General features: G+C 47.4%; 11 protein-coding genes across 11 annotated transcripts; 3 read left to right on the top strand and 8 right to left on the bottom strand.

Annotated features, from left to right (window-relative positions):
- Positions 1-192: 192 nt before the first annotated feature.
- Positions 193-1736, top strand: PHATRDRAFT_49434 (predicted protein; the record flags this gene model as incomplete). Its single annotated transcript, XM_002184174.1, has 2 exons — positions 193-1500; positions 1591-1736. The coding sequence occupies exons 1-2, from the start codon at positions 390-392 to the stop codon at positions 1734-1736; spliced, it is 1257 nt and encodes a 418-aa protein (XP_002184210.1). The 5' UTR covers positions 193-389.
- A 235-nt stretch (positions 1737-1971) lies between these two features.
- Positions 1972-2782, bottom strand: PHATRDRAFT_40136 (predicted protein; the record flags this gene model as incomplete). The annotated part of the gene is made up of 3 exons (XM_002184057.1): positions 1972-2079; positions 2201-2718; positions 2767-2782. The coding sequence occupies 3 exons, from the start codon at positions 2780-2782 to the stop codon at positions 1972-1974; spliced, it is 642 nt and encodes a 213-aa protein (XP_002184093.1).
- Positions 2783-3230: 448 nt separating this feature from the next.
- Positions 3231-4616, top strand: PHATRDRAFT_40135 (predicted protein; the record flags this gene model as incomplete). The annotated part of the gene is made up of 1 exon (XM_002184173.1): positions 3231-4616. One exon carries the CDS (start codon positions 3231-3233, stop codon positions 4614-4616), a length of 1386 nt encoding a protein of 461 aa, XP_002184209.1.
- Positions 4617-4639: 23 nt separating this feature from the next.
- On the bottom strand, positions 4640-6974 carry PHATRDRAFT_49433 (predicted protein). The gene is made up of 3 exons (XM_002184056.1): positions 6865-6974; positions 5777-6826; positions 4640-5640 (listed from the first exon to the last, which is right to left on the bottom strand). The coding sequence occupies exons 1-3, from the start codon at positions 6933-6935 to the stop codon at positions 4644-4646; spliced, it is 2118 nt and encodes a 705-aa protein (XP_002184092.1). The 5' UTR covers positions 6936-6974; the 3' UTR covers positions 4640-4643.
- Positions 6975-7429: 455 nt separating this feature from the next.
- On the top strand, positions 7430-7990 carry PHATRDRAFT_6151 (predicted protein; the record flags this gene model as incomplete). The annotated part of the gene is made up of 1 exon (XM_002184172.1): positions 7430-7990. A coding segment is annotated over one exon (561 nt), but the record flags the coding sequence as incomplete, so codon positions are not given.
- Positions 7991-8077: 87 nt separating this feature from the next.
- Positions 8078-8946, bottom strand: PHATRDRAFT_49431 (predicted protein). Its single transcript, XM_002184055.1, has one exon. The coding sequence runs from the start codon at positions 8671-8673 to the stop codon at positions 8164-8166; it is 510 nt and encodes a 169-aa protein (XP_002184091.1). The 5' UTR covers positions 8674-8946; the 3' UTR covers positions 8078-8163.
- A 339-nt stretch (positions 8947-9285) lies between these two features.
- PHATRDRAFT_49430 (predicted protein) lies at positions 9286-10852 on the bottom strand (the record flags this gene model as incomplete). The annotated part of the gene is made up of 1 exon (XM_002184054.1): positions 9286-10852. Exon 1 carries the CDS (start codon positions 10783-10785, stop codon positions 9286-9288), a length of 1500 nt encoding a protein of 499 aa, XP_002184090.1. The 5' UTR covers positions 10786-10852.
- A 930-nt stretch (positions 10853-11782) lies between these two features.
- PHATRDRAFT_3183 (predicted protein) lies at positions 11783-12763 on the bottom strand (the record flags this gene model as incomplete). Its single annotated transcript, XM_002184053.1, has 1 exon — positions 11783-12763. A coding segment is annotated over one exon (981 nt), but the record flags the coding sequence as incomplete, so codon positions are not given.
- Positions 12764-13953: 1190 nt separating this feature from the next.
- On the bottom strand, positions 13954-15130 carry PHATRDRAFT_49428 (predicted protein). Its single transcript, XM_002184052.1, has one exon. The coding sequence runs from the start codon at positions 14890-14892 to the stop codon at positions 14017-14019; it is 876 nt and encodes a 291-aa protein (XP_002184088.1). The 5' UTR covers positions 14893-15130; the 3' UTR covers positions 13954-14016.
- Positions 15131-15359: 229 nt separating this feature from the next.
- On the bottom strand, positions 15360-17360 carry PHATRDRAFT_49427 (predicted protein; the record flags this gene model as incomplete). The annotated part of the gene is made up of 1 exon (XM_002184051.1): positions 15360-17360. The coding sequence occupies one exon, from the start codon at positions 17358-17360 to the stop codon at positions 15498-15500; it is 1863 nt and encodes a 620-aa protein (XP_002184087.1). The 3' UTR covers positions 15360-15497.
- Positions 17361-18827: 1467 nt separating this feature from the next.
- Positions 18828-21031, bottom strand: PHATRDRAFT_49426 (predicted protein). Its single transcript, XM_002184050.1, has 5 exons — positions 20767-21031; positions 20268-20678; positions 19934-20154; positions 19717-19850; positions 18828-19629 (listed from the first exon to the last, which is right to left on the bottom strand). The coding sequence occupies exons 1-5, from the start codon at positions 20869-20871 to the stop codon at positions 19151-19153; spliced, it is 1350 nt and encodes a 449-aa protein (XP_002184086.1). The 5' UTR covers positions 20872-21031; the 3' UTR covers positions 18828-19150.
- Positions 21032-21306: the final 275 nt, after the last annotated feature.

The raw sequence follows: 21306 nt of genomic DNA, 5'->3' as shown, positions 1-21306 counted from the left end.
TGACATGTGTAAGCAACAGGAAATCAGAGGACAGAATCAATAGTGATATTCCAATTTGACCTTTTAAATCGTTTTATCTGGCGACGCCGTTTCTGAATCCCGGCAATCATTTTCACTGTTAATGTTAGGGTTGATTATTTATGTTATGCTATTCACAGTCATTACCTTGAGCAAAACGAATTGTGCCAAGCACAGAAGTTGACTCCTTTCTCTTCCAACTTTGTACACAGGCGAAGAACAAACGCCTTGACCAGGCTCCGCTGCGCACTTGCAGTAACCGGATCGCATACTTTCGCTACAAAAGGGGCTTACGGAGAAAGCGGCGCTGCAGTTTCCACGAATAACCAAATGTCAGCGACTGGCAAGCGTATGTGCTAAACAGCAACACTATGTCAGAGTTGGGGAGACAGAGGAATCAAGAGACAATGGATGAGCTAGAGGAACGACGAGATTCCGAACTTGCGTTTGTCTCGGCGGCCTACACGCCTGACGAGGCCTGGTACAACGTTGAAGCAACTGAGAACGGTGCACTCGTGAATGGAGTTGTAGGTACTGTGCATCGAAGACTCTTCGTACCACCGTATTATTGTAACAGCAAAGAAGAAATTGCATGTTTTGTTTTGTCTTTGTCCATGACCATTTCTTATCCTGAAGAAGATGCTTTACAAGTTCATGGCCGAGTTGACAGCGAACGTACATCTCGCTTGCTTTTGAGAGCCTCGCACAAGGCTTTGCGGGCCTTGCTAGATTCCTGCCAAGAAATGGCGCAAAGCTGCTCTGGTCAGGAAAGTGTTTTGCTTTTGTTCAACCACGTAGAACAGTGGCTTGAAGAAAAATGGACCGAGTATTTGAAAGAGGTTCGGTCCAAGAGTCCTGAAATTACTTCGGAACGAAAATCTTGGGCAGCTGCGCAAGAGCAACCTAAAATACTCGGACGCCGTTTGATATACTCTCATCATATTATTTCTAAAACCAAACGATCAAATATAAAAGATATCGCATCACAGTATGATCTGACGGGTTTCATGAAGGTCGGTTGGCCAGGATTGCTGATTGTGGAAGGGGATGAAGCAAATTGTTGTGATTTTTATGAAGAAATACGACGCTGGGCTTGGCAGTATCTTGTGCTTCGTGGTGAAATGCAGGAAGAATTCGAAACGCAGCATGCAATGACATGTGCAAGGGCTTTCGCCATCTTTTCAGAAGTTGAGGACATGTCCATTGTCGCTAGTGCCTGCCGAGAAGCTGGTCTGGAATCGCTCTTTCAGACTGCTATGAAGATATACGAACATGACATTCAGGACAACGAGCATCACATTCACGGGGCATTGATATTAGTCGACCACATGAATGATGGCAAAGCATACCGTAAATGGCTTAGAAAGAACAGTCGGAGTTTGGATGTATCTCTGGTCGTAAAGAATATATATGCTGACAACGATTTCACGAAGAGGCCAACCATTCTCGTGGCATTCGTAGGCGACAATATTACGGTACCTAGTATGTTGAAACGTTGGCGAACGAGCCGTGTGGACATCAATTCACATGGCAAACCCTGTTTGGAACGCCAAATGAAAATCATGTCCCAAGGCCAACTGTCCAGGACTCCGTCCACTCGCGTTGACTGGGAAGACTCGTGTTCCGAGAATGTCAATATTGAGAAAGATGGGCTTCTAAGACTGCTAGAAGATATAAACGGGGCACCTTGGGTCGATATAGTAGTAAATTTGTTGTGACTGAGGTTATCCCAGCACACTAGCATGTATATTAAAATGGCAGTGGTCTATAGCGTATCCTTGATGAATAGAAAAGCAGCCGCGGCGCGCTCAGCGGGACTCTTTGGCGTATAGGCGGGTGACATGTTCAACATGTCGACAATTTCTTGATAGGACGGCTGGCCATAGTCGAAGAGTCGCCCACCATCTCTTTGGTTTGCTGATTGCTGACTCCAATCTGCGGGCTTCTCATCAACTACTTCTCGTTGGCCCAATTCGGTCCAGTCAATTTTCCCATCCGCGTCTTCGCGAATAAATACTCTCCAGGGACCGGGGTAGTTTCGAAGAATCCGTACGGATTCACCTTCGCAGATTAGGTTCGTCAACGAAAATGTAGGCGCAAATCCTTCTGCATACGTGACGCTCTTGTCGTCCGCCCACAAGAAACCACCGAAATCCGAACGTCGTTTCCACTGTGAGTTTACCAGCAACAAATCACGTTTATCACCAACTTGGGATTCCAGTTTTTGCAACATTGACACAGTATCACCTGAAGGTAAGAGTACGGCACACATATCCTTTTTGGCATCGTCAGTTACCTGCCCCAAAATAGCGTAGACCCCATCACTCTCGTCCAAGAGAATTTCTTGAAAATCAACAACTTTGTCGCTGACGGCAGTCGCCAAAATACTTTGAACCAAGGGCTTCGCAGCCTGCATCATTTGCCGAGCCCCGCCGGGCCAATCATCCAATTCAGTGGCTCCAATCACTGGTAATAGCAAGCGAATGGCGTGACGCCGTTGGCCGTCCCGTGCAGCCCGCTTCAAACTCTCCGCAGCCTGACGTACTTGATCGTCAACCGACGTAGGTAATCGTGAGGTAAGGAGTGCCGACATGTCGTCAACATTGTCGAGCGATGAGGATGACGACTTGCAGTGCGTCGTATCAAGTTGTTTTCGCGCCACGTAAGAAGCTGGAATGGTTCGAAAACCAACAACCTTGCCTGGAAATATGAGCAAGCTAATTATTAACCAACTATACATGAACAAACCTTGCACAGGTCTCATGCTTGATACTGCGATGACGTGACACTCGTACAACCTTTCTTTGCTGAATCCTGGGGAGTCTTCGTCTCAAAGCAGCAAATAACAAGGCCTGTGAACGACGCAACGAAAACGTGGAAAATTGGATGACGCGAAAAAGTGAGGCTTTCGTCACAAACGCATTCAACGTTGTTGTGGTCTGTCTGACGACATATTATATATGTGTATTAATCTACGACAGAGCATATCGGCGTACTGCTCATTATATTGACAGTGAAGTGACAAAGCAGCAACCCGCAAATCAATGAATCCCGTCCTTGGGAGTCAAAGTCAATCCTCTACAACGTCAGTCACGACTTTCCCTTACTGCTTTCACTGTCAATGGAATTTTGTTGTTCACAACAGGGAGAGTGAAGACATCCCCTGACATTGTTGCACACCGCCACAACAAGCCTTTTGCCGAGTTTATATCATGATAGCGGCTAGTCACTACCGACGCACCAACTCTGATGCGAAGGTGAGACTCGTCATACTCTACCTCTTGATATGTCGGGTGGCTAGCTTTTCTGTCAAGAATACGGAGCAATCGTCGAGTTGCATTTCGCTGGATAATCTTCAAAATAAACGAGTGTTGGTAGTGGGTGGATCAGGCCGAGTCGGGGGCAGTTGTGTCACTCAACTAGTGCTCCGAGGCTCGCAAGTGACGGTCGGGGGGACCAACGCGGAGCGCTTCCTAAGCTCGCGAAAACGATGGCAAAGTCTCTTTCCCGACATATGCGAGGACCTGGAAGAAGTGGATTTTGTTGCTCTCAATCGAGAGCGATCAGAATCGGTCCAAGCAGTCCTGAGCGGATATGATCTTGTCGTGCATACAGCAGGACCTTTTCAGGGAAAAGTTAATACGCCGAACGGAGTCATTGAAGCTTGCGTAGAGAATGGTGTGCCGTATATCGACGTGTGTGACGACTACTGCACAGCATCGGCAATTAAAACCAAGCTTGCGGAAAAGGCTAAAGAAAGCAAAACTCCATGCATCATTTCTACTGGATGTTGGCCGGGAGTATCCAGCCTCATGGCAAAACAACTTCTGCAAAAATCTATGCAAGCCTATCCTGATGTAGACCAGAGAGATATATCGGTCAAGTTTTCCTTTTTCACCGCGGGATCTGGCGGGGCAGGTGTCACGTTATTGGTTGCTACCTTTCTAATTCTCGCTGAAAAAGCTTTGACGGTCGTCAATGGCCGTCGAAAAGTCGTAACTCCCATGGAAACATATTCAACCGTGCATTTTGGGCCTGTTGTTGGTGATAAAGAAGTGGCGCACCTTAATTTGCTTGAAACAGCGTCGGTGGCCGATGTCTTGCGCATTGGCAACGTTCAGGCTCTCTTTGGTACCGCACCTAACTTTTGGAATGGTCTACTTGGCCTGATGGCGAAACTACCAACACAGCTACTCGAAAACGAGGACCTTATGCGCAAGCTCTCCATGTTTTCTCTGCCTATCGTGCGATTGGTGGATGCATTTGCGGGTGCTACCAATGCTATGCGCTGCGATATCTCCAACACAAAAAATCCTGATTTGTTTCGATGCTCGGCAATTTATGCCCATAAAAATCTGGAACCTTGTGTTGGCGAATGCGTCACAGCCTTCGCAGCTGCAGTTCTTTCTGGTGCTGTCCGGGACGGGATCTGGTTTCCGGAAGAAGCAATTCAGGGTGGCGTCGATGCGGCTGCCGTCTTGGCGGCGGCATCTGTCGGTGCGCATACCGTTCTAGTCAGTTCCGAAGGAATGGAATTGAGTCTAGAACAAGTGTGGGGCACCAGAAGAAAAGAAACTATAACAATGACGAGCACGTAGAATCCAAACGAAACTTATTATTTACAGTTAAGTAGTGCTTGGCCTGACTATTTTTGATTTGAGACTTGACACCAGTGAACTTAGTGCTGACGCACCGCCAGTCGATGTCAAAGTAGCTTCCGCGCTGACATTGGGTACAACTTTCTGCTTCGAAGCAGACTCCGCCTTTGTGGATTTTCTTCGTCGCTTGTCTTTTCGTCGTAACGTCTGCTCTTTCAAAATCTCTCGCATGGCAGGCGTCTCTTTAAAGCTCGGATCAGTTCTATCTATGCCAAAGCGATCATCCGTACCGTCTAAGACAGCCTTAAACCGTTGATCAGAGGTGTCGACGTGAAATTCGGTACCAGTGACATTCGCCGCCAGCGCCACCTCATTACGTTTGCGGGATCCCGTGAACTTTTTGTCTTTATTTTTTTCCAAACGCTGCAGGCCTCGCATATCGTAGTCACGATCTTCGCCAACATCATTCTCACCAGCCACCAAGAGTTCCAGCTCGCCTTTTGATTGCGAAGGGAGAAAATCATTGTCTATTCCTTCACTCTCCTTGGCTTCCATGAAAAACGAGTCACCGCTCTTCTCCTTTCTTGGCTTTTCGCCTTTACGGATCTCGTTAATCTCTTTCCGTTTTTCTCGTGATTCCTTGCGTTTTTCACGTTTTTTTAGTTTTCGCTTTTCCTGGTACTTTTCCCAAGGTGTGAGCTCAACGGCATCCTCCTTATTCTCAAGTTTGGATCGAATTGATTCCTCTAGGGTGCTTTTACCCGGGATGAAGAGTGCTTCTTTAATATAAGCACTGTCTTCTTTTTCCTCTCCTTCTTTTTCGGACGACGAACCAGATGAAACCGAATTCTGATCTGTGCCATTGGAGTCTTCGTCGTCGCTATCAAGGCCAAGCATCTTGCGCATTCGAGACGACTTGCCGGCTTTTTCATTCTCCTCTTCGTCACTCGAATTGTCAGATGCAAGATAAGCTTTCAAGTCCGTCCGTTTCCGCCAAAGCTCCCCAAGCTTGCCCCGAATTGTACTTGGTCAAAGTACGTTCTCGATCGCGGTCCCCAAGCTCCCAACTACAATCAACTTTGGTCTGTTGGAGAGCCGAGACCACAAATTCGGGTGGTACATAGTTGCTTGGAATACCGGTACATTCGTCTCGCAAAGACCGCTCTTTCGTTACGTCGTCAATACTGGATGGTGGAATTGCTCGGAGATCCAGTGCAGAACTCGAATACTCAAACTCCAAGCCGTCAACTTCTTTGTAAGCAACATCGGCATAACCTGGACTACTGAACTCGACGACAGCAAAGTAGTATTTGAGCCTCGAAGCCTCGTAAGCACGTAGTTTCTCAGGATCAAAGTCGGTCTTGCCCGAATTATGCAGTGTCATAGAAGGAGTACCCTCGATATTTTCCGGAACAGAATCGCCATCTTCTTCAGAGTTGGTTAAGTAACCGCCATCTTCGGCACTCAAATTATCTGTCTCGTTGTCATCATCGTCATCTTTAATATTGTCCCCAGTGTTTTTTGTTTTTGATTTCTTCCAAAGACCTGCTGGACCAAACTTTTCCTCTTGTGCCATGCGTTCCCTGCCAAAATCACTCGGATAAACCTGAACTTTTTTCACCGCGCCTGGTGGAGTGAAGCTGGACACAATCGCAAAAATGTCGACTGCCCGCACATTCATCCAGTCCATGTTCATGACAGCAAGAAACGGCGAAACTTCTGTTGTCAACTCCACTTCCTCTTCGATGTTCGTCGATGGATCCAGGACACCCGCCATTCCGAGCACTGGATCTTCACTACCGCCAACCGATTCGTCGTCGCTGTCTGACAGGGATCGATCCGTTTCGTCCCTTTCCCCCTCGCCTTCGGACGATGAAGAGACATCGACTTCACCACGAGAGAGGGCAGTTAAATAAGCGATTCGCGATGCCGGATCTTCGTCGACTTCTAGTTCGCCTTGCTCCGATGCCTCGGCGGAGGAAGACGCCGAAGAGTCGTCCGAACTACCGTTGTTCGCCAGTTTCTCAGTTTCAGCAAAAGATTGCTTGTCATGACCATCTTCAACTGTATAAAACGTACTCAGTTCTTCTGTGGCCTTGTCCTTCTGTTTGCGTCGACGGCCGTATTTGTCTTGGACGTCCAACTGAAAGCGCTCGTCAGTGAGGACCGAGGCAAACCGATCATCGATTTTGACTTTGGACGATTCTTCTCTAGGCCGTCGAAATTGAGGCTTGGAAGTATCGGGAACCGCTCGAGGTCCAAGTCGCGGGATTCTTCCCCAGCACGGAGTTTCTTGTCCTTCTTGTTCGGCTTCCCCATGGTCTCACACAGCCACCTCGAGCGAGATCGAAGTGTTTTTTTTCTTTTTGTGAGCCAAACTTTTTTCGGTTCCTTGGCGATGAATGGTGCCAGCATCGTCTGGCCGTCGGTGAAGACAATCGTGTGACGTCATATCATATCCAGAATTGGGGCGATGCCAAAGCCCGTCGACTGACCGTGAAAAATTATCGCCGACTTTTTTGCAAAACTGGGACGATTCTACACGTGAGGAAATGTGAAGAGCGTCCGAGTGCGAATTATAGTGAATGTTTAAGAGAAGAAGTACACTTCCGCCAAGGGTATTCACCGGAAATCGAAAGACCGTCATGGAACGTGAAGAGCAACAGCGAAAACGAGCTCCGGGCGGGTTTCTGCGGCAGGGTCAGTTGCTCGATTTACTGTTGTCGTTGATGGTGGCGTTAACGCTTGCTGGTTCTACAAATGCCGTTCCCGCTGAAACGATCTCGCAATCCTCACCAATCCAGCCAATAAGTATGGGAACTACACTGGTGGCAATCAAATACCGTGGCGGCGTCGTTGTTGGTGCGGATTCCCGCACGTCCGTCTCCGGCTATGTCAGCCATCGCTTTGCGCACAAAATTGCACCCCTCACGGACCACACAGTATTACTGCGCTCCGGTAGTGCTGCCGATACGCAGCAAATCGCGGAATCCGCCCGGATGACCTTTTTGCATCGTCGCTATCGGTGCGGTATAGTGCCGACGGTCTCTCAGGTTGCGCATTGGATTCGTTCGACAGTATATGAAGAAAGCACGGAAGGCGTGGTAAGTTTGCTCGTTGCCGGGTTTGACCCGGAATCTCTGAAATCGCGGATCTTTTCAGTCTCCCCGAGTGGTGCTCTAATAGAGGAAAAGACTTTTGCAGTCTCGGGTTCCGGGTCAACGTATGTTTTGGGCTATCTAGATCATCATGTATCGGGCGACTTATCGGAGAATGAAGCGATTGAACTATGCCAAAAGGCTATTGAATTGGCAATTGATCGAGATGGGAGTTCTGGTGGACGCTTTAATATCATTGTTATCAATGGTTTAGGGAGACGGATAGTTGAAACACCGTTGGAATCAATTGTTAGCGAAACACCCGTGCGTGTTGCAGGCTTCGCTAGTACATCCTCTCCTTTGAAGAAGAAAAAGAATTTATAGAACTTAATATATACAATTGAAAGTGCGTTGAAAGCAACTTTAGAGAGCAAATGGCTAATCAATCACTAAGGCATGCTGATTGGTTCCATCCAACTTTCATTAGGAGAAGGCACACGGTTTCTCCATGTAGATTTGTGCTCGTCGTTTTCGTATTCGCTGTCGCTAGCATCCTCAACCACCACTGTGATACGCTTGCGTCTCGGCTTGCTCGGAATCTTTTCAAGGGTTCTACTTGGTTTTCGTAGAGATTCTGTCACCGGCATGAAGGGTTGTCGAGTAGACGCTGCAAAATGTAGTGGCTCGTCCACTGATGGTAGCGACTCTTCTTCAAGTTGAAGCTCACGTCGAATTGGCTTTCGCACAGTGTGTTCATCCCTGTATAGCTTTTGGCCAGCCAACGGCGGACTGTAAGCGTCGTCTTCCACAGTCTTTCGAAGGCGATAGAGTCGTCCATCGGATCCACGCACGATTTGTGAATCTTCCCGGCTTTGTTCTGAAATTGGAAAGCGGTACAAACGACCATCTGCGCCTCGCATCACGGAATACGCGGGATCTTGATATCGAGATTCACCCATTTTCTGAGCGTCTTGCCGGTATATCTATCGTTCACGTCGGATTTTTTCCTGTTCGTAGGCCTGCCTCTTTAGGTCTTCCTGTTGCTGTCGACGATACTCGAACTCTGCCTCTCGCCGTCTACGCAGTGCGGCTTCGTGCGCCCGTTTTCTTTGAAACTGCTCGTAGCGGCTTGGGAAATACGAATGATTGTCATCAAATGGATGAAAGTAGCTGTTCAACATTGCTGATTTGGTTTGCTTGCTTAATACAGGACGTCGTAGGTTTGTTCTCACAGTCAATCGAAATAATGAGATGAGAGGAAAAGCGAAGCATGAATGGGAAGCACGTTTGATCGAGCTGTGTCACATTTTACACAATTCACGATTCCGAGTAGAAATATGGAAGAACAGCATGGAATCCAGAAGAACAAAGTTTGGATTGGTTTACTTTTGTCACTCATAATGAACTCGGTGTCACAGTCGGGAGGAAGAGTCTACTCCGTCAGGAAAGACTTTGCAATTGCGCACTTGACCAAAACTACAAAGCGCGTTTTTCCGTGTTGAATATGGTAAGGGGTGCGCTATGTCCACTACGAGCTAGATAATGCGAGCTTCGATAGATCTTATCAAGTTTCATATTCGTTCTATAAGGAACAGCTCTTGACCATCAGCGATACCCGCGTCCGCAAGAGAAATGGATGCATGGTCTGGAATGAAGACGCGACGAGGAAACCGTGTCACCAGTCGAAACGGAGATCCGGTTCCTACGACGAATGAGGCAAATGCAAATAAATCATTGACGGTGGAGTTTTGGACATCGAAACGACGGCGAGCATGAGTTCCATCCCCCCGAATTTGCACTATACAAACACCTGAATTCTGTTCCAAGGGAGGCTCCGGTGTCAATTCATCCGCGATGCGTTGCATGTTCGAGTCAAATTCTGTTACGTTGTCCCGTGTTGGACAGTCGATTGGATCACCCAATCGCCGTCCAGACAATGTAGCTTTAAGCTCATTGTGTAAGACACTAGCTTCATCGCTGTCCATTGACCTTTCATTACGCCCAAATTCGACTTCAATGTCCGTATTAATACATAGTACCGCGTTGAAAGTTGAAGGAGCCACATCTCGCACAGTCAAATCATACTTTTTTCCACGATGCCAGGAGTGTACCAAATCTCCCACGGAAAGAGTTGCGCGTGTTCGTATCAGTGACTGTTCTAACACCAACTTGACGTCTTTTAAGTTGTGAAAGCCGTTTTTGAGAGCTTCTTGTGTCGGAACCAATGTACATGCTTGCCCTTTCGGAAGATGTACCAGACTAACTTCAATTAAACAATCGGGAACGTCGAACGCACCCCACGCTATATGTCCAGGAGTCTTTCCCTCATCTGTTTCGTTATTTGTACTTCTGTTCATGTCCGTTTCACTTTCGGAAACGTCTTTAGACTTGTCGTGGGTATTTGCAGAAGGATCAGTAGTGCGCGTCGTAAGTACATCTCCGCGACCACGTTGTGAAAGTAAAGCAGCAGCAATAGGCTCGGGGATGCCCACGCACCCCTCATCTTGTGTAAATTCTACGACGGTTGCGTGTGTGTAGGCCAGGTAACGATACGTCATTTCGTCTAAATATGCCGAGGTAGCGTTCGTGTCTTCTTCCGAATCGGAGTCCTCCTCATCTACGGTATGACTCTTCCTTGGAATTGACATGGATTTTAGCAAGGGCGATGCCGGGAATTCATAGCTAGTGTTGCGAATTGCGATTCGAAAGGTCCAGGGTGTATCTGCCATTTCCAGTCCGGTGTTTGTGAGAAACTGCAAGACACTCGGTGGCAGCGCAATCTTGTCACCTTGGCCGTGAATCGAAGTCGCACGAAGCAACAATGAGCCATTATCATTCCCTAGGCCTTTAAGTCCCAACATTCGGTCACATTGTCGCATATAAGTTGTAATGAAGTCGTGCTGACGCTGTTTCTCGCGTTTTTCTTCGACCAACCGGGCTTGTTGCGCTTGACGATGCACTGCTTCGCGCTTGGCGCGTGCGGAAATTTCGACTCGGCGGCTTTGAGTTCGACGACTGTGTATTTGCGATTGCTCCTTGGCCAGCCGACGAGCGGCAGCGTCAAAGTCCATAATCTATGTCGCAAACAAACGTAGAGAACGACCTCCTTTGCTATCCGTTCGTGACGGGGGACGAGGGGAATGACAGTTTATGGAAATGAACGAGCGCGGCGTCGATCGATCCCGGGCGCGAAGCCTTCCGAACCCTGGAGTTTCGGGATTGCTGCTTTGGTAGAGGTAGTTGCATGGAATTTTGCTACAAAAGACCCGGAAATTACCATCTCAAACTATCAAGCCTAAAATAACACAACTGGAAAATTTCCATGGCTTTCTCACGCGTACTCCTATACAATGCCAATTGTGACATCGAATTGATGCCGTTCACGACAGATCCCGGATACGGGAATTGCTTCCTCCTCACAGTCAGTCAGATAGTGAGTTATCACAAAGTGTGTGACACAGTCATGCAACGAGAAACATTTACACCCATATTGTCAGTGAATAAACTTCTGATGCGAGACTTCTAAATTTAAATTGTTGACAGTAAGCGAGATGTAGGATGCGGTAAAATACTACGCATCTTGCGTTTTCCAAAGGGATTTCTAAAACCAAACTGACCAACGTACTGTCGCGGGCGAATTCTATATCCAAGCACCAGCACCACGTGATCCTCATACCAGGCAATAAATGGAATTTCCAGGCTTTTGCTTTCTTTATTGACAATTAAAATAGATTGGAGCCTCGTTTTGCACATTTCTACTTTGTTGTCCTCATTTTGCACTGTTGGGCAAATCGTCTTGAAATTGGAATTCTAGACGCCTTCAGGTGTAGAAATTTTGTCTCCATCAATGTCATTGTTGACTTTGAACGTCTGACAAAAAGACTCAAAATGCATGTATCATAATGTCTCTTCCTTTCAGAGGTCTACGACAAAGTTGTGAACGCTGAAAAAAAATCACGGAGTTGCTCTTCCTTCTTGCCCAGTCGAAGGCTGACTGATATCAATCCCTATCCCTTTCCCGTAAGCGTCCAACGCGTATACGTCCTTGTGTTCCTGTAGGAATGGCAAAAGACTCGGGACCTTGTCATACAGACCCAAGGCGCCTCCGGTGTGCCAAAACAAAATATTTTTGTCCCGAAAACATGCTGGATCCTCCTCCATCAGCCGAACAAAAGCGAAGAGTGCCTTGCCTGAGTAGACCGGATCCAGAACAATGCCTGTATCACGAGCAAAGTGTGCAGCAAACTCGAGCTCTTCTGGTGTGCTTATAGCGTAGCCACATCCTTTTCCTTGAAGGACATTCATGTTTTGGCGCACAAAGGCTTCGGTCGACATGCCGCCCGATAAATTCTGGAGACCCATTTGATCAGCAATTGAGGCTACGTGATGATAGAAGTAATCAGGGTCATCGCATACACCAACTGCCATGACTTTCGGAATCGTCAAGGCAGCTGATTGCCTAGAGAGCGCTTGGAACGCCAAGGCCACACCCAGGGAAATACCAGCTGCTGTTCCTCCACTTCCACACGCGAACACGATGTAATCCAAGGGCAAATTGATATCTTGCAGCTGGGACATCAGCTCATCCACGGCATTGATGTATCCCCAGGTACCAATCGCATTACTTCCACCAACGGGGATTGAATACGGGTGGGTCGTTCCGTTGGAAGACTGTTTGATACAACGGCTCAAACGAGCAACTAACTCGTCCGACCCCAAACGACCGTATTCGCCCGGCGTACACGTGTATAGCTTACTACCCAGTATGCGATCCATCAATATATTGCCCGTCAGTTCAGTGTTTATCTTCTCACGGTCCAAATCCTTATTTTTGGTCGTTCGTAGAATCAAATGCGGTTCGAGTCCAACCATGCGCGAGGCGGCCGCCGTTGCCCGGCAATGGTTACTTTGCAGGCCACCAATTGTGACAACAGCGTTATGATTGTGCGCCAATGCGTCGGCGAGTAAAAATTCCAGTTTCCGACACTTATTGCCGCCTAACTCCACGCCCCCCGTACAATCATCCCTTTTTACGTACATCGAAGCACCCAAGCTCGTGAGAAACGTCGACAAACTTTGCGAAGTCGATGATCTGTCTTTTAGGTTTTCGCTGTTATTGGTAAATGAAAAACTTTCAGAATGCTGATGTCCGAAGATGCGGTACAAGGGCGTCGGTAGATTGGCCAAACGGAGCCTGCCATGCTCAGGTGGATGTGCGAAGCTTTCTTTCGCCCAGTCCGGAAGTTCGTAAGGAATCGCCTGGTTTGGTGCAGTAGAAGACGATTGTGACATGGCGAGCGACTGAGAAATTCTTAATGCCGAAGCGAAAAAGCAGCAGCATAGGCAGCTCGATGTCGTTCTTTTGACGGACCAGCTTAGCATCCTGCTCGTGTTGGATCGATTAATTGTACTCTCGGACAAAAAATGAAAACTCAGTCAACTTGCTCTACCCGGACGCTCTCGCTCTCGCTACTTTGAGACAGAGAAAAAGATACTGTAGCCGCTTTCATACCATGTATCGGTAAAGATTAGTGTCGAGCTTGGCAGGCAAATGTGTGACATGTCCGACTTACTTTTGAAGGGAGATGTCGCATGAAGTGATGTGAAACGCGAACTCACAGTCAACTTGATATGAGCAAAAAATTATTTGTTCGATGGGATTTCGAGATATGATCATTCTATGAAAGGAGACAATGAAATGAAGATAAGACACGAAGACGTGAGGAATTCAATCATCGCAAAAAGTAGTGTAAGAGTGACAAATCGGCAATCAGACTGCCATTTTTTAGAGCAAATTGAATCGTGAAAAAAGTTAAAAAGCTAAAATAACGATTCAAACAAGCTATAACTGCAAGAACGAGCGGTTCGAACATTGACGAAAATAAGTTTTCTACGATACCAGCAAGCTACTCGGATAAGTAAAAGATCAAAATGAACCGTAGTTCTCAACAAGCAAGTTGCCATAACGTGAATCGGGATTTAGATGGAGTACAGAGTATAGAGTGCTGACTTTACAAAGTCTATTCGATGATCTGACTGTGATAGTCAAGAGACTCAGTCATATAAACTTAAACTCGTTTCCTTCCGCACGAATGAGCGTAGCAACGGAAACAAAAAAGGGGATGAACCACCCTGCATCCGAAGGAAATTGTAAAAACATAAACATCGAAATTGAAAAGGGATGAAATAGATTGAGAAAGTCTGAAATTATGAGGGTTGAACACTATTCAAATGTCTATACTTCACAGTCAATATGTTATTGATATCTTATATTATTCTTCTAAAGTCCGACCAGGTAGCTATCACTTGACGGCAATGGCCTTTTTGTCTGCTACAGATTTGAAAGCATCCAAAATAGCACCGGGTGCTGCGACGATCTTCATGAAGGTACTCATCGACAAATCGGGAAAAGCCACTGCAATTCGGAAGCGACCACGAGGAGCCATGACTTTTCCGTTCTGAATATATATTTCGTAGGGACCGTATAGACCGCCCTGTTTGGGATTGGACAAGGCATCGGCCACACCGATGACCGTTTCGTCGGAACCCTTCCCATCCTTCAAATGTACGCCAATCAAACGGGTTTTCTTGTCAATGTCCAAAGAATATACAATGTCCATATGTGGAGAAGACTTTATATTTTGATTCAAAGCTAAAATTGCTTCCAATTGGCTGTCGAAGGTGCTCAATACGTCGACATCCGAGACACGCGGCATGCCCATCGCATAATTGAAATTACGTAGCTTGGACTCGGTACGCCCCTTGGCACATCCAAATGATGATTCATTGCCGAAAGTATCCGCTAATTTCCTAGCGAGCTTGTCAGATGACGAGCCGGCCAATCGGGTAGCGTAAGCCCACCAGTGCGGCGAACAGTACGACACCTCTGTACCAGCCTTGGTCTGGACGAGCGAAGCGCGTAAGACCGCACCGAGTGGGACGACCGCCTTGGCGGCTTCTTTCTTAAGGTCGGGATGTGAAAAGGTGACGGTTGTGTATCCCTTGGCCGGATAAGTTGTCCCCAATACTTCAAAACCAGCGTGCTTCAACTGGTCCTGCACGCTTTTCTCGTCCAAGTTGGAGTTCTTCTCGGCAAGAATGTAAGGTTGGAAAGACGACCCCATGGCGTTATGGGAATGGATGACAAGAGCGATGATAAAAAGTTGCAGGAAAGACATGTTTCAAATTGTGAGATGAAGGATCAATGTGGAATAAATCATTTGTGTAGTGCTAGAGGCCATCGACCGTTCGTGTTACTCTATGGAAGGCCTTCTCGTTACATGGCCACATCAGGATTATTGCAACGAATGAGAAGGGACGGCGAAACCAAGGTTCGGGTCTCAAGGTCTTGAATAGCTTGCATCTTGAAAAGCTCAATTTCTTGTGTCGGGCGTCTCGAACACAAGCAACCACTAACATTCCTGACTGTGAAATGGCCTTTCCTGCCGCCTCCTCAAACAAGTTGCCTCGACGGGATTGGTCTTTTTAGAAATGGATCTTTTGAAGCTTGGCCCGTAAGTCCCAATTGAGTCCGACGACATGAATAATCCAATCCTGTATTGAAACACCCAGCCGCGAAGCTAACACAGACACTGAACGCTTTACCTTATACGGAAGACCGGACATACAATAAACTATGAGATTCCCCGAAACAAATCCCTTTACCCAATCGTCGTTAGACTTGTGCTGAACCAAAGACCGACCTTCAATAAAGCGCCCAATGACTCCACTACTATAGCTCGTGTCGCCCTTGTGGATGTCGAAAAAAATTATCATTGTCTCTTCACAGTGATGGAAATAAGAGTCGGATCAGTTCCGACTTTGGGACCTTCACAATTCTTGGAGCGCAATCGTTCATTCCATAGCTTATTGGGGCTATGGATGGGTCATCAATAGCTTCGCAAATGCCACTCACAAACGTAATCGAAGGACACTCCAATTCTTCACCGACAATCATGGGCTTGCTTCGTACGTATTTTATGTAAGGATTCTCATTCGTTTCCTCACTGCTTTCGGGAAACCCCATACAGAAGCTTCCAGAACGCGCGACTATCCGAAAGGGAGGTTTCGGCTCAAACGCGTACAATCGACTAGAATACTGTCGCGCCGCAAAACTAAGGTTATGCGACGCCCGGAACGTTTCGTACCAGTTGCCAAACATTGGAATTTTGGTGTGACTGACTCCCACCATCAGACTCGCACCAAGCGAGTTCTGCCCCAGCCGAACATCTTGGATTGTTACGCAGCATGCGGTCCCTCGATCGCGCGTATATGGAAGCCGGTACACTCCTTTGCTTGGAAAATAGATTTCATCCGTCGTAAAAAACGACTCTGAAGGGGTAGCTTTAGTGGACCAAACATGCACTCTCGCTTTATCGTACTCTTCTGCCAAAGCAACGTCTATTTTCATGGTCCCGTAGTTCCTTTTTTGACACCTTTGAGTCATGTTCATGAGCTCAACGACATGCGGATTAACTGGATTCGTTTCCACAAATATTTCGCCAGTCGGAAGGGAAAAATAATTGAAGTTCTTGCCGTTGCATGTTGGGGAAGTACAACAAGCGTAATGCTTCTGTTCAATTACGGGAAATGACCTCAACTGACTATCTGGAAATAGTTTTTCTCTGTGCTGCAAAGACTCTGGTGGGATATTTTGCGGGACCGCTCCTGGATGAATCCAGATAGGGCGGATGACGTGGTAAATGCCAATGTAAATTTGGGTGTTCAGCAAAAACAGGCGTACATCCTTGTGATGCGCTTTCACAATTGTTTCCCTTACCATTGACAAGCCCGCATCGAGAATTGCCAATCCAAGCAGTTCTGTAGCTGGCTCATGAATTCCCTTTTCATTCCGAAAATGACCCACCCGGACCTGCTCTGGCGTAAAGCAGTCCTGAAGGTCCGAGATTCTATACGCAGCCAAGTAAAAGTGCGCTCTGTCTTTTTGCATCAGTGGCGATAGCAGGTCTGGTGGTGTTTGCTTCCAAGGCAGGGGAATTATAGTTGGGTTGAACTCGAAGTAGAAGGTTCGATTGGAAAGCCAGTTTGAAGAGTTACGGAAAAACAGAGCAAAATTTGTGGAACTGAGATCAGGTAGTCGAAATTCTGAGGGAAGCGACTCGAAGTAATGAGTCCGAGCGGGTAAACCATCATTGGGCCGAATGGGTCGAGGTCGAACGTGATCAAATCGCCAGTATTGATTATACACTGTCGAATTGCACGAGGGGTGCGATATGTGACACTGTTTGCAGTATCTCGACTGATTTAAAGCAACGAAATTAGCAGCGGCTCGAACTGATGTATTGCGCTCCAAAACTCGGTCTAAAATCAGCTGTCCACAAGTTTTTCCATCACGTGTTTCTGCAAGTCGACATCCACCGCAAACGTCGTCCACCGTCGGTCGGAAGGGCAAATGGGCATCCCATCTTGTCCATCCAACTTCACCGGTATTATTATCCGTGCCAGATAGTGGCAATCTCCCGTCCCCAAAAGTATTTCCACCCATTCCACCGCTAATCGATCTATTCCACATTCGGAAAATCGAAAACGAACTAACAGCAACAACCAGCAGCAAAGAGCCGCGCAAGGCGCTGAGAAAGTGGATACGACCACTACGGGAGAAGTCGCCACGAAACTCTTTACCCATCTTGTTTAGTGATTGATACTATGTATCATAACATGATGGGAACATCGAAAAGCGCGTTGATCTTGGTGCCTAATGCGTGTCCGAACACAGAGGTGATATAGACATGAAACGAGGAATCTGTTTTCTTCCTTTTTTTATAATCATTGCTGAATTTTTCATCACATGAGAATGACAATGTTCGATCTTTACCATCAATTATACTAAAAATTTCACGCCAGGCTGACTGTAAACTGCATGTAGATAACTTTTTACTAGGTGTAGCCAACTCCGAATTTGGGTACAACCTAACGTATTCACGAATCGCGGAGGATCACAGTACTTCCATGGGCTAGACGAACAGCGTTGTCGGATAGAGATCAATTTACATGAATGTAAAGTCTAGTCTCATACGAAGCAAAACCTCGACCTAATAACAGCAGTCACATCGCATGATGCAGATTCCAAGTGCATCAAAGAACAGTCACTCCTCAGACCCATGCAAGCTCTGGCGTAAGGCGTCTTCCATTTGGTTAGGATTGATCTCCACCGCCTCGACTACTCCTTCGCATGATCGCCGTAAAGATCCCAGATTCACATCATAACATCACTTGCACTTGCGCCCAGATTCAATATAATAGCATTACTAGTGCGATGCACAACTCTCATTCGAATCCCGTTGGATCCAATGAGCATCCTCCCATTGTTGGCCCAGGGTGTAGTCTATATCATTGTGTTCGAAAGTATTGTTCCGCGGTACAAGTCCATTACCTACAGTCGCTGACTCGGGACAGATCTTGGACAAAGCGAAAGATCTTCGTGAGTGCCTCTTGCTTTGTGCAAAGTCTACGACCAAAGTTGTTTGCTCCAATCAGCAACATCCATACTTTGGATCTCAGCAAAGGATTTTCCGGAGGTCCATTTTCCAAATACCACAACAGTTCCACTGCTGCGTCGTATGAGACTCCAATAGCCATGCCTGACAAACAATTCTCCAGGATACATTGAAAGGATTTTCAAACGCTTTGCAAATCTCCAAGAGTTCTTGCCTCTCTAGGTGGTTGGTCTTCAGGTCTCCAACAGGCTTTGATATGACGAACACATGTCAAAGCCTGTTGGAGATAATATTTGTCGGCTTAGAGCACGGCACGCCCCTGATGGTAACGCAACCTCCGGAAAGGCTTCCTGAAGAGGGAGTGATGATGACATTGTTTTCGATCACCCGCTTTTTTTCTGGTTCACAGTCAAAATTTAGTTTTGCTGATTCCATATACTATGAGGTTCTGGATTGCAACTGCCTTTACACGAAAAGGATCTCCCAAACCTGTCACAAATAATTACGAACAGTGTCTTGGACTGATTCTTCCCAAAGTCTTTAGATTATACCAATGCAGTTTGTCACCTTGTCGTAGGATGATTTCTCAAGAGACGCAGTCTTTAGGCATTTTTAGGCGATGTGCAACAAGAATACGAGAAACGCTTATCATACATGTAGGCAGAGCTCAATTCTAGAAAAAAATGTAGAGCAAAGTTGCTTGCTCCCTTTGCTGTTAGATTCTGCTACGTAGGGAGCACACACAACAACTATCCTTGAAAATGACGAACAAAAATAGATCTCTAGCATGATGAAACGTGGCTCTATAATGAAACCGGAAGGCTTTCCTCTGTTGAGCAAGTGCAGCAGCCCTTACCTCACTTTTCTGGACCTCCTTTCCTCTAATTCGCCAACACGAGAACAAAGTACGTAAGTGACTGTGGAATGTGCACCGAAATCCACAGTTCCTCTAGGCTGGTGCGCTGCGGTCGCATTAGCTTCAAAGCTCAGTGTTGGGTCCGTAAAACTTGCCGTCACGTTCTTTCAAGAGGCGCATCACTGGACTTTCTTCCTCATTAAATTTGCGCGCCCACCAAAGAGCAGTACCGCCTTCTCCTTTCTCCCCCGTGCGAGCATTCACTTCGGCGCCCCGATCCAACAAAAGCTCAACGAGGCGTTCGTCTCCGGTACGGACCGCTTCGTGCAAGGGAGTCCAACCGTTCTTGTCTCGCGCATTAACCAAGTCCGCATTCTTGTCCAAAATGCGCTGCAGCTGTTCCAAATCACCCTTGCTAGCGTGGTGGTGAGCTTCGGTCGAGCCGGTAGCGAAAGCGCGATTTCCCACAATCTTGTGCCCATTGGGATTACTTCTGCGCCAATTTTTCTCCTCCGGGCTGCCGGGAATTAAGTAAGGAGGAAGGTCTCCGGTGTATTCAATCTGCCCAGCAATCGGTCCAATTGGTTCGAAATGAATAAACACTGGAAAGAAACAGATACACGCATCGTAAGCACTACGTGCAACAACAGACTCGGGAAAGACCCGAAGTAGTAAGGCGCGACACGTACCGTTACTCATGAAACGTCCCTTGAGCGGGAAGGGACGCGAATGCAAGACGGAATGCGACTCGTAGAGAACCAAATCTCCTGGTTCCATGGTGACGTTACGTGCAATACCGTCGTGTCCGATCACTTCCAGTGGCCTACAATGGCAGCAACGAGCAGTGAGAATACCTGTCGTACACCAAAGAACGCTCATAAGAAACAGCTACGGTAGCAAACTTACCAGGGCTCATCAACGTCCTGATCGACATTGATGATCGCCGAAGCGACCAACGGCAATCGATCTACGTGCGGTGACAATATGGCACCCTCTTTGTAAACCCGAATGCCGTACAGACTGCATTCGGCCAATTGCTGACCCGTCCAATCCTGAATGGTATCCCGGGCGGCGTTCCAGATGTGCTGTTTCAGTACAAAACCTCCTCCATCAAGGGAAGTATCTTCCTGTAAGTTAGTATAGAAAATCAATGAGAGTGTCAGTTGTGGGTAAAAGGTATCGTGTTCTCCGCTCGGTACTCTGTTGGCGAACGAATGGAATTAGAGTACTCTCCACGCACCACGGAAACCAAGTACGTGGGCGATTCCCAGTGATTGGTATAAATGTTACCAGCCGGCCACCGTTCCAGTTTTTGCTTGTCCTTGTTCGCTTGCCAAAATTCCTGAATCAGAGAAAAGACGTGATCCGGGGCCCGAATCTTGGTAAAGCCGAATTCGGTGTAGTTGCGCATAGACTGGGGTTGTCGCAGGCTCATTGTGATCCGATCCCGTTCGTTCGACCAACAGCGATCACCCATGCTTTCGTAATAATCGGAGCAGCCGTTCATGAAGTGTTCGTGTTTAGCCTTCATATCCCCGAGGGGTTGGACAGACATGTCCTGATATTCGGGAGGTGTGGGGAGGGAAGGATCCATGTTGTGCGGTAACCAAGCGTAGTTGGTGGACGGAACGGCGTGGTGCATTGGGAAGGACTGCGTCGAATGATGCGAGTTGGGTGAGATGAATGATACGAAATGCGGGGGGAAACGAACCGGCGCGAGGCACACAGTAAGAGCTTACAACATCGACACCATAGTCTACGGGGGACGATTGCTGCTGCGCCCGAGTGAAGACTACGGTACAGGCCAAGGTCACCGCGGTAAGGACGGGGGGGAACTGGAGCATGTCGAAAGCAAATAGAGTAGTGCGTGAACAGAAGAAGGGACGTGACACGACGATGCCGTGGTGATCTATGATTCTTTCTGCGCTTCTGCTACTGCTAGTAGAGGAAAGGAGAAGGACGGTTACCTATATCTACGAGTAGACTGGAGAGTCTTGGACAAGTCGCGACAGTGTGCGGCCTCACTGTCAGTCCGAACGAACCGACAACCAACCAGTAACGGAGTTGGGCAGCCGCCAGTATCGTTGACTGTGACTTTCACTGCCAACGGACGAAGAAAGGGCCAGCCCGTCGTTTGTGACTCTATACAGGTGCCTTTTCGAAACCAGAATGACTCCCAATGTCCAAGGCCAGACCGTTGTGATGGTCATTTCGACAAACTGATATTAAATAGTCATTCAATTGAATAACGACTTTCAACGTGAAAATCCCGGCTTGCG

This window comes from Phaeodactylum tricornutum, chromosome 22 (genome assembly GCF_000150955.2).
Source record: "Phaeodactylum tricornutum CCAP 1055/1 chromosome 22, whole genome shotgun sequence".
Classification (NCBI taxonomy): domain Eukaryota; phylum Bacillariophyta; class Bacillariophyceae; order Surirellales; family Neidiaceae; genus Phaeodactylum; species Phaeodactylum tricornutum.
This window is presented reverse-complemented; position numbering and strand designations above follow the sequence as displayed.

Excerpts from the sequence above, each read along its gene's own strand:
- PHATRDRAFT_49433 (XM_002184056.1), bottom strand. The coding sequence starts at position 6,935 with ATGGGGAAGCCGAACAAGAAGGACAAGAAACTCCGTGCTGGGGAAGAA. Across the intron at positions 6,827-6,864 it reads CGCGACTTGGACCTCGAGCG|AGAAGAATCGTCCAAAGTCA; the intron begins GTTCCCGATACT and ends TCGACGGCCTAG. Across the intron at positions 5,641-5,776 it reads GACGACGTAACGAAAGAGCG|TACAATTCGGGGCAAGCTTG; the intron begins GTCTTTGCGAGA and ends ACTTTGACCAAG.
- PHATRDRAFT_49431 (XM_002184055.1), bottom strand. The coding sequence starts at position 8,673 with ATGGGTGAATCTCGATATCAAGATCCCGCGTATTCCGTGATGCGAGGC.
- PHATRDRAFT_49428 (XM_002184052.1), bottom strand. The coding sequence starts at position 14,892 with ATGTCTTTCCTGCAACTTTTTATCATCGCTCTTGTCATCCATTCCCAT.
- PHATRDRAFT_49426 (XM_002184050.1), bottom strand. The coding sequence starts at position 20,871 with ATGCTCCAGTTCCCCCCCGTCCTTACCGCGGTGACCTTGGCCTGTACC. Across the intron at positions 20,155-20,267 it reads CCACGTACTTGGTTTCCGTG|GAAGATACTTCCCTTGATGG; the intron begins GTGCGTGGAGAG and ends ACTAACTTACAG. Across the intron at positions 19,851-19,933 it reads CAGGACGTTGATGAGCCCTG|GCCACTGGAAGTGATCGGAC; the intron begins GTAAGTTTGCTA and ends CTGCCATTGTAG.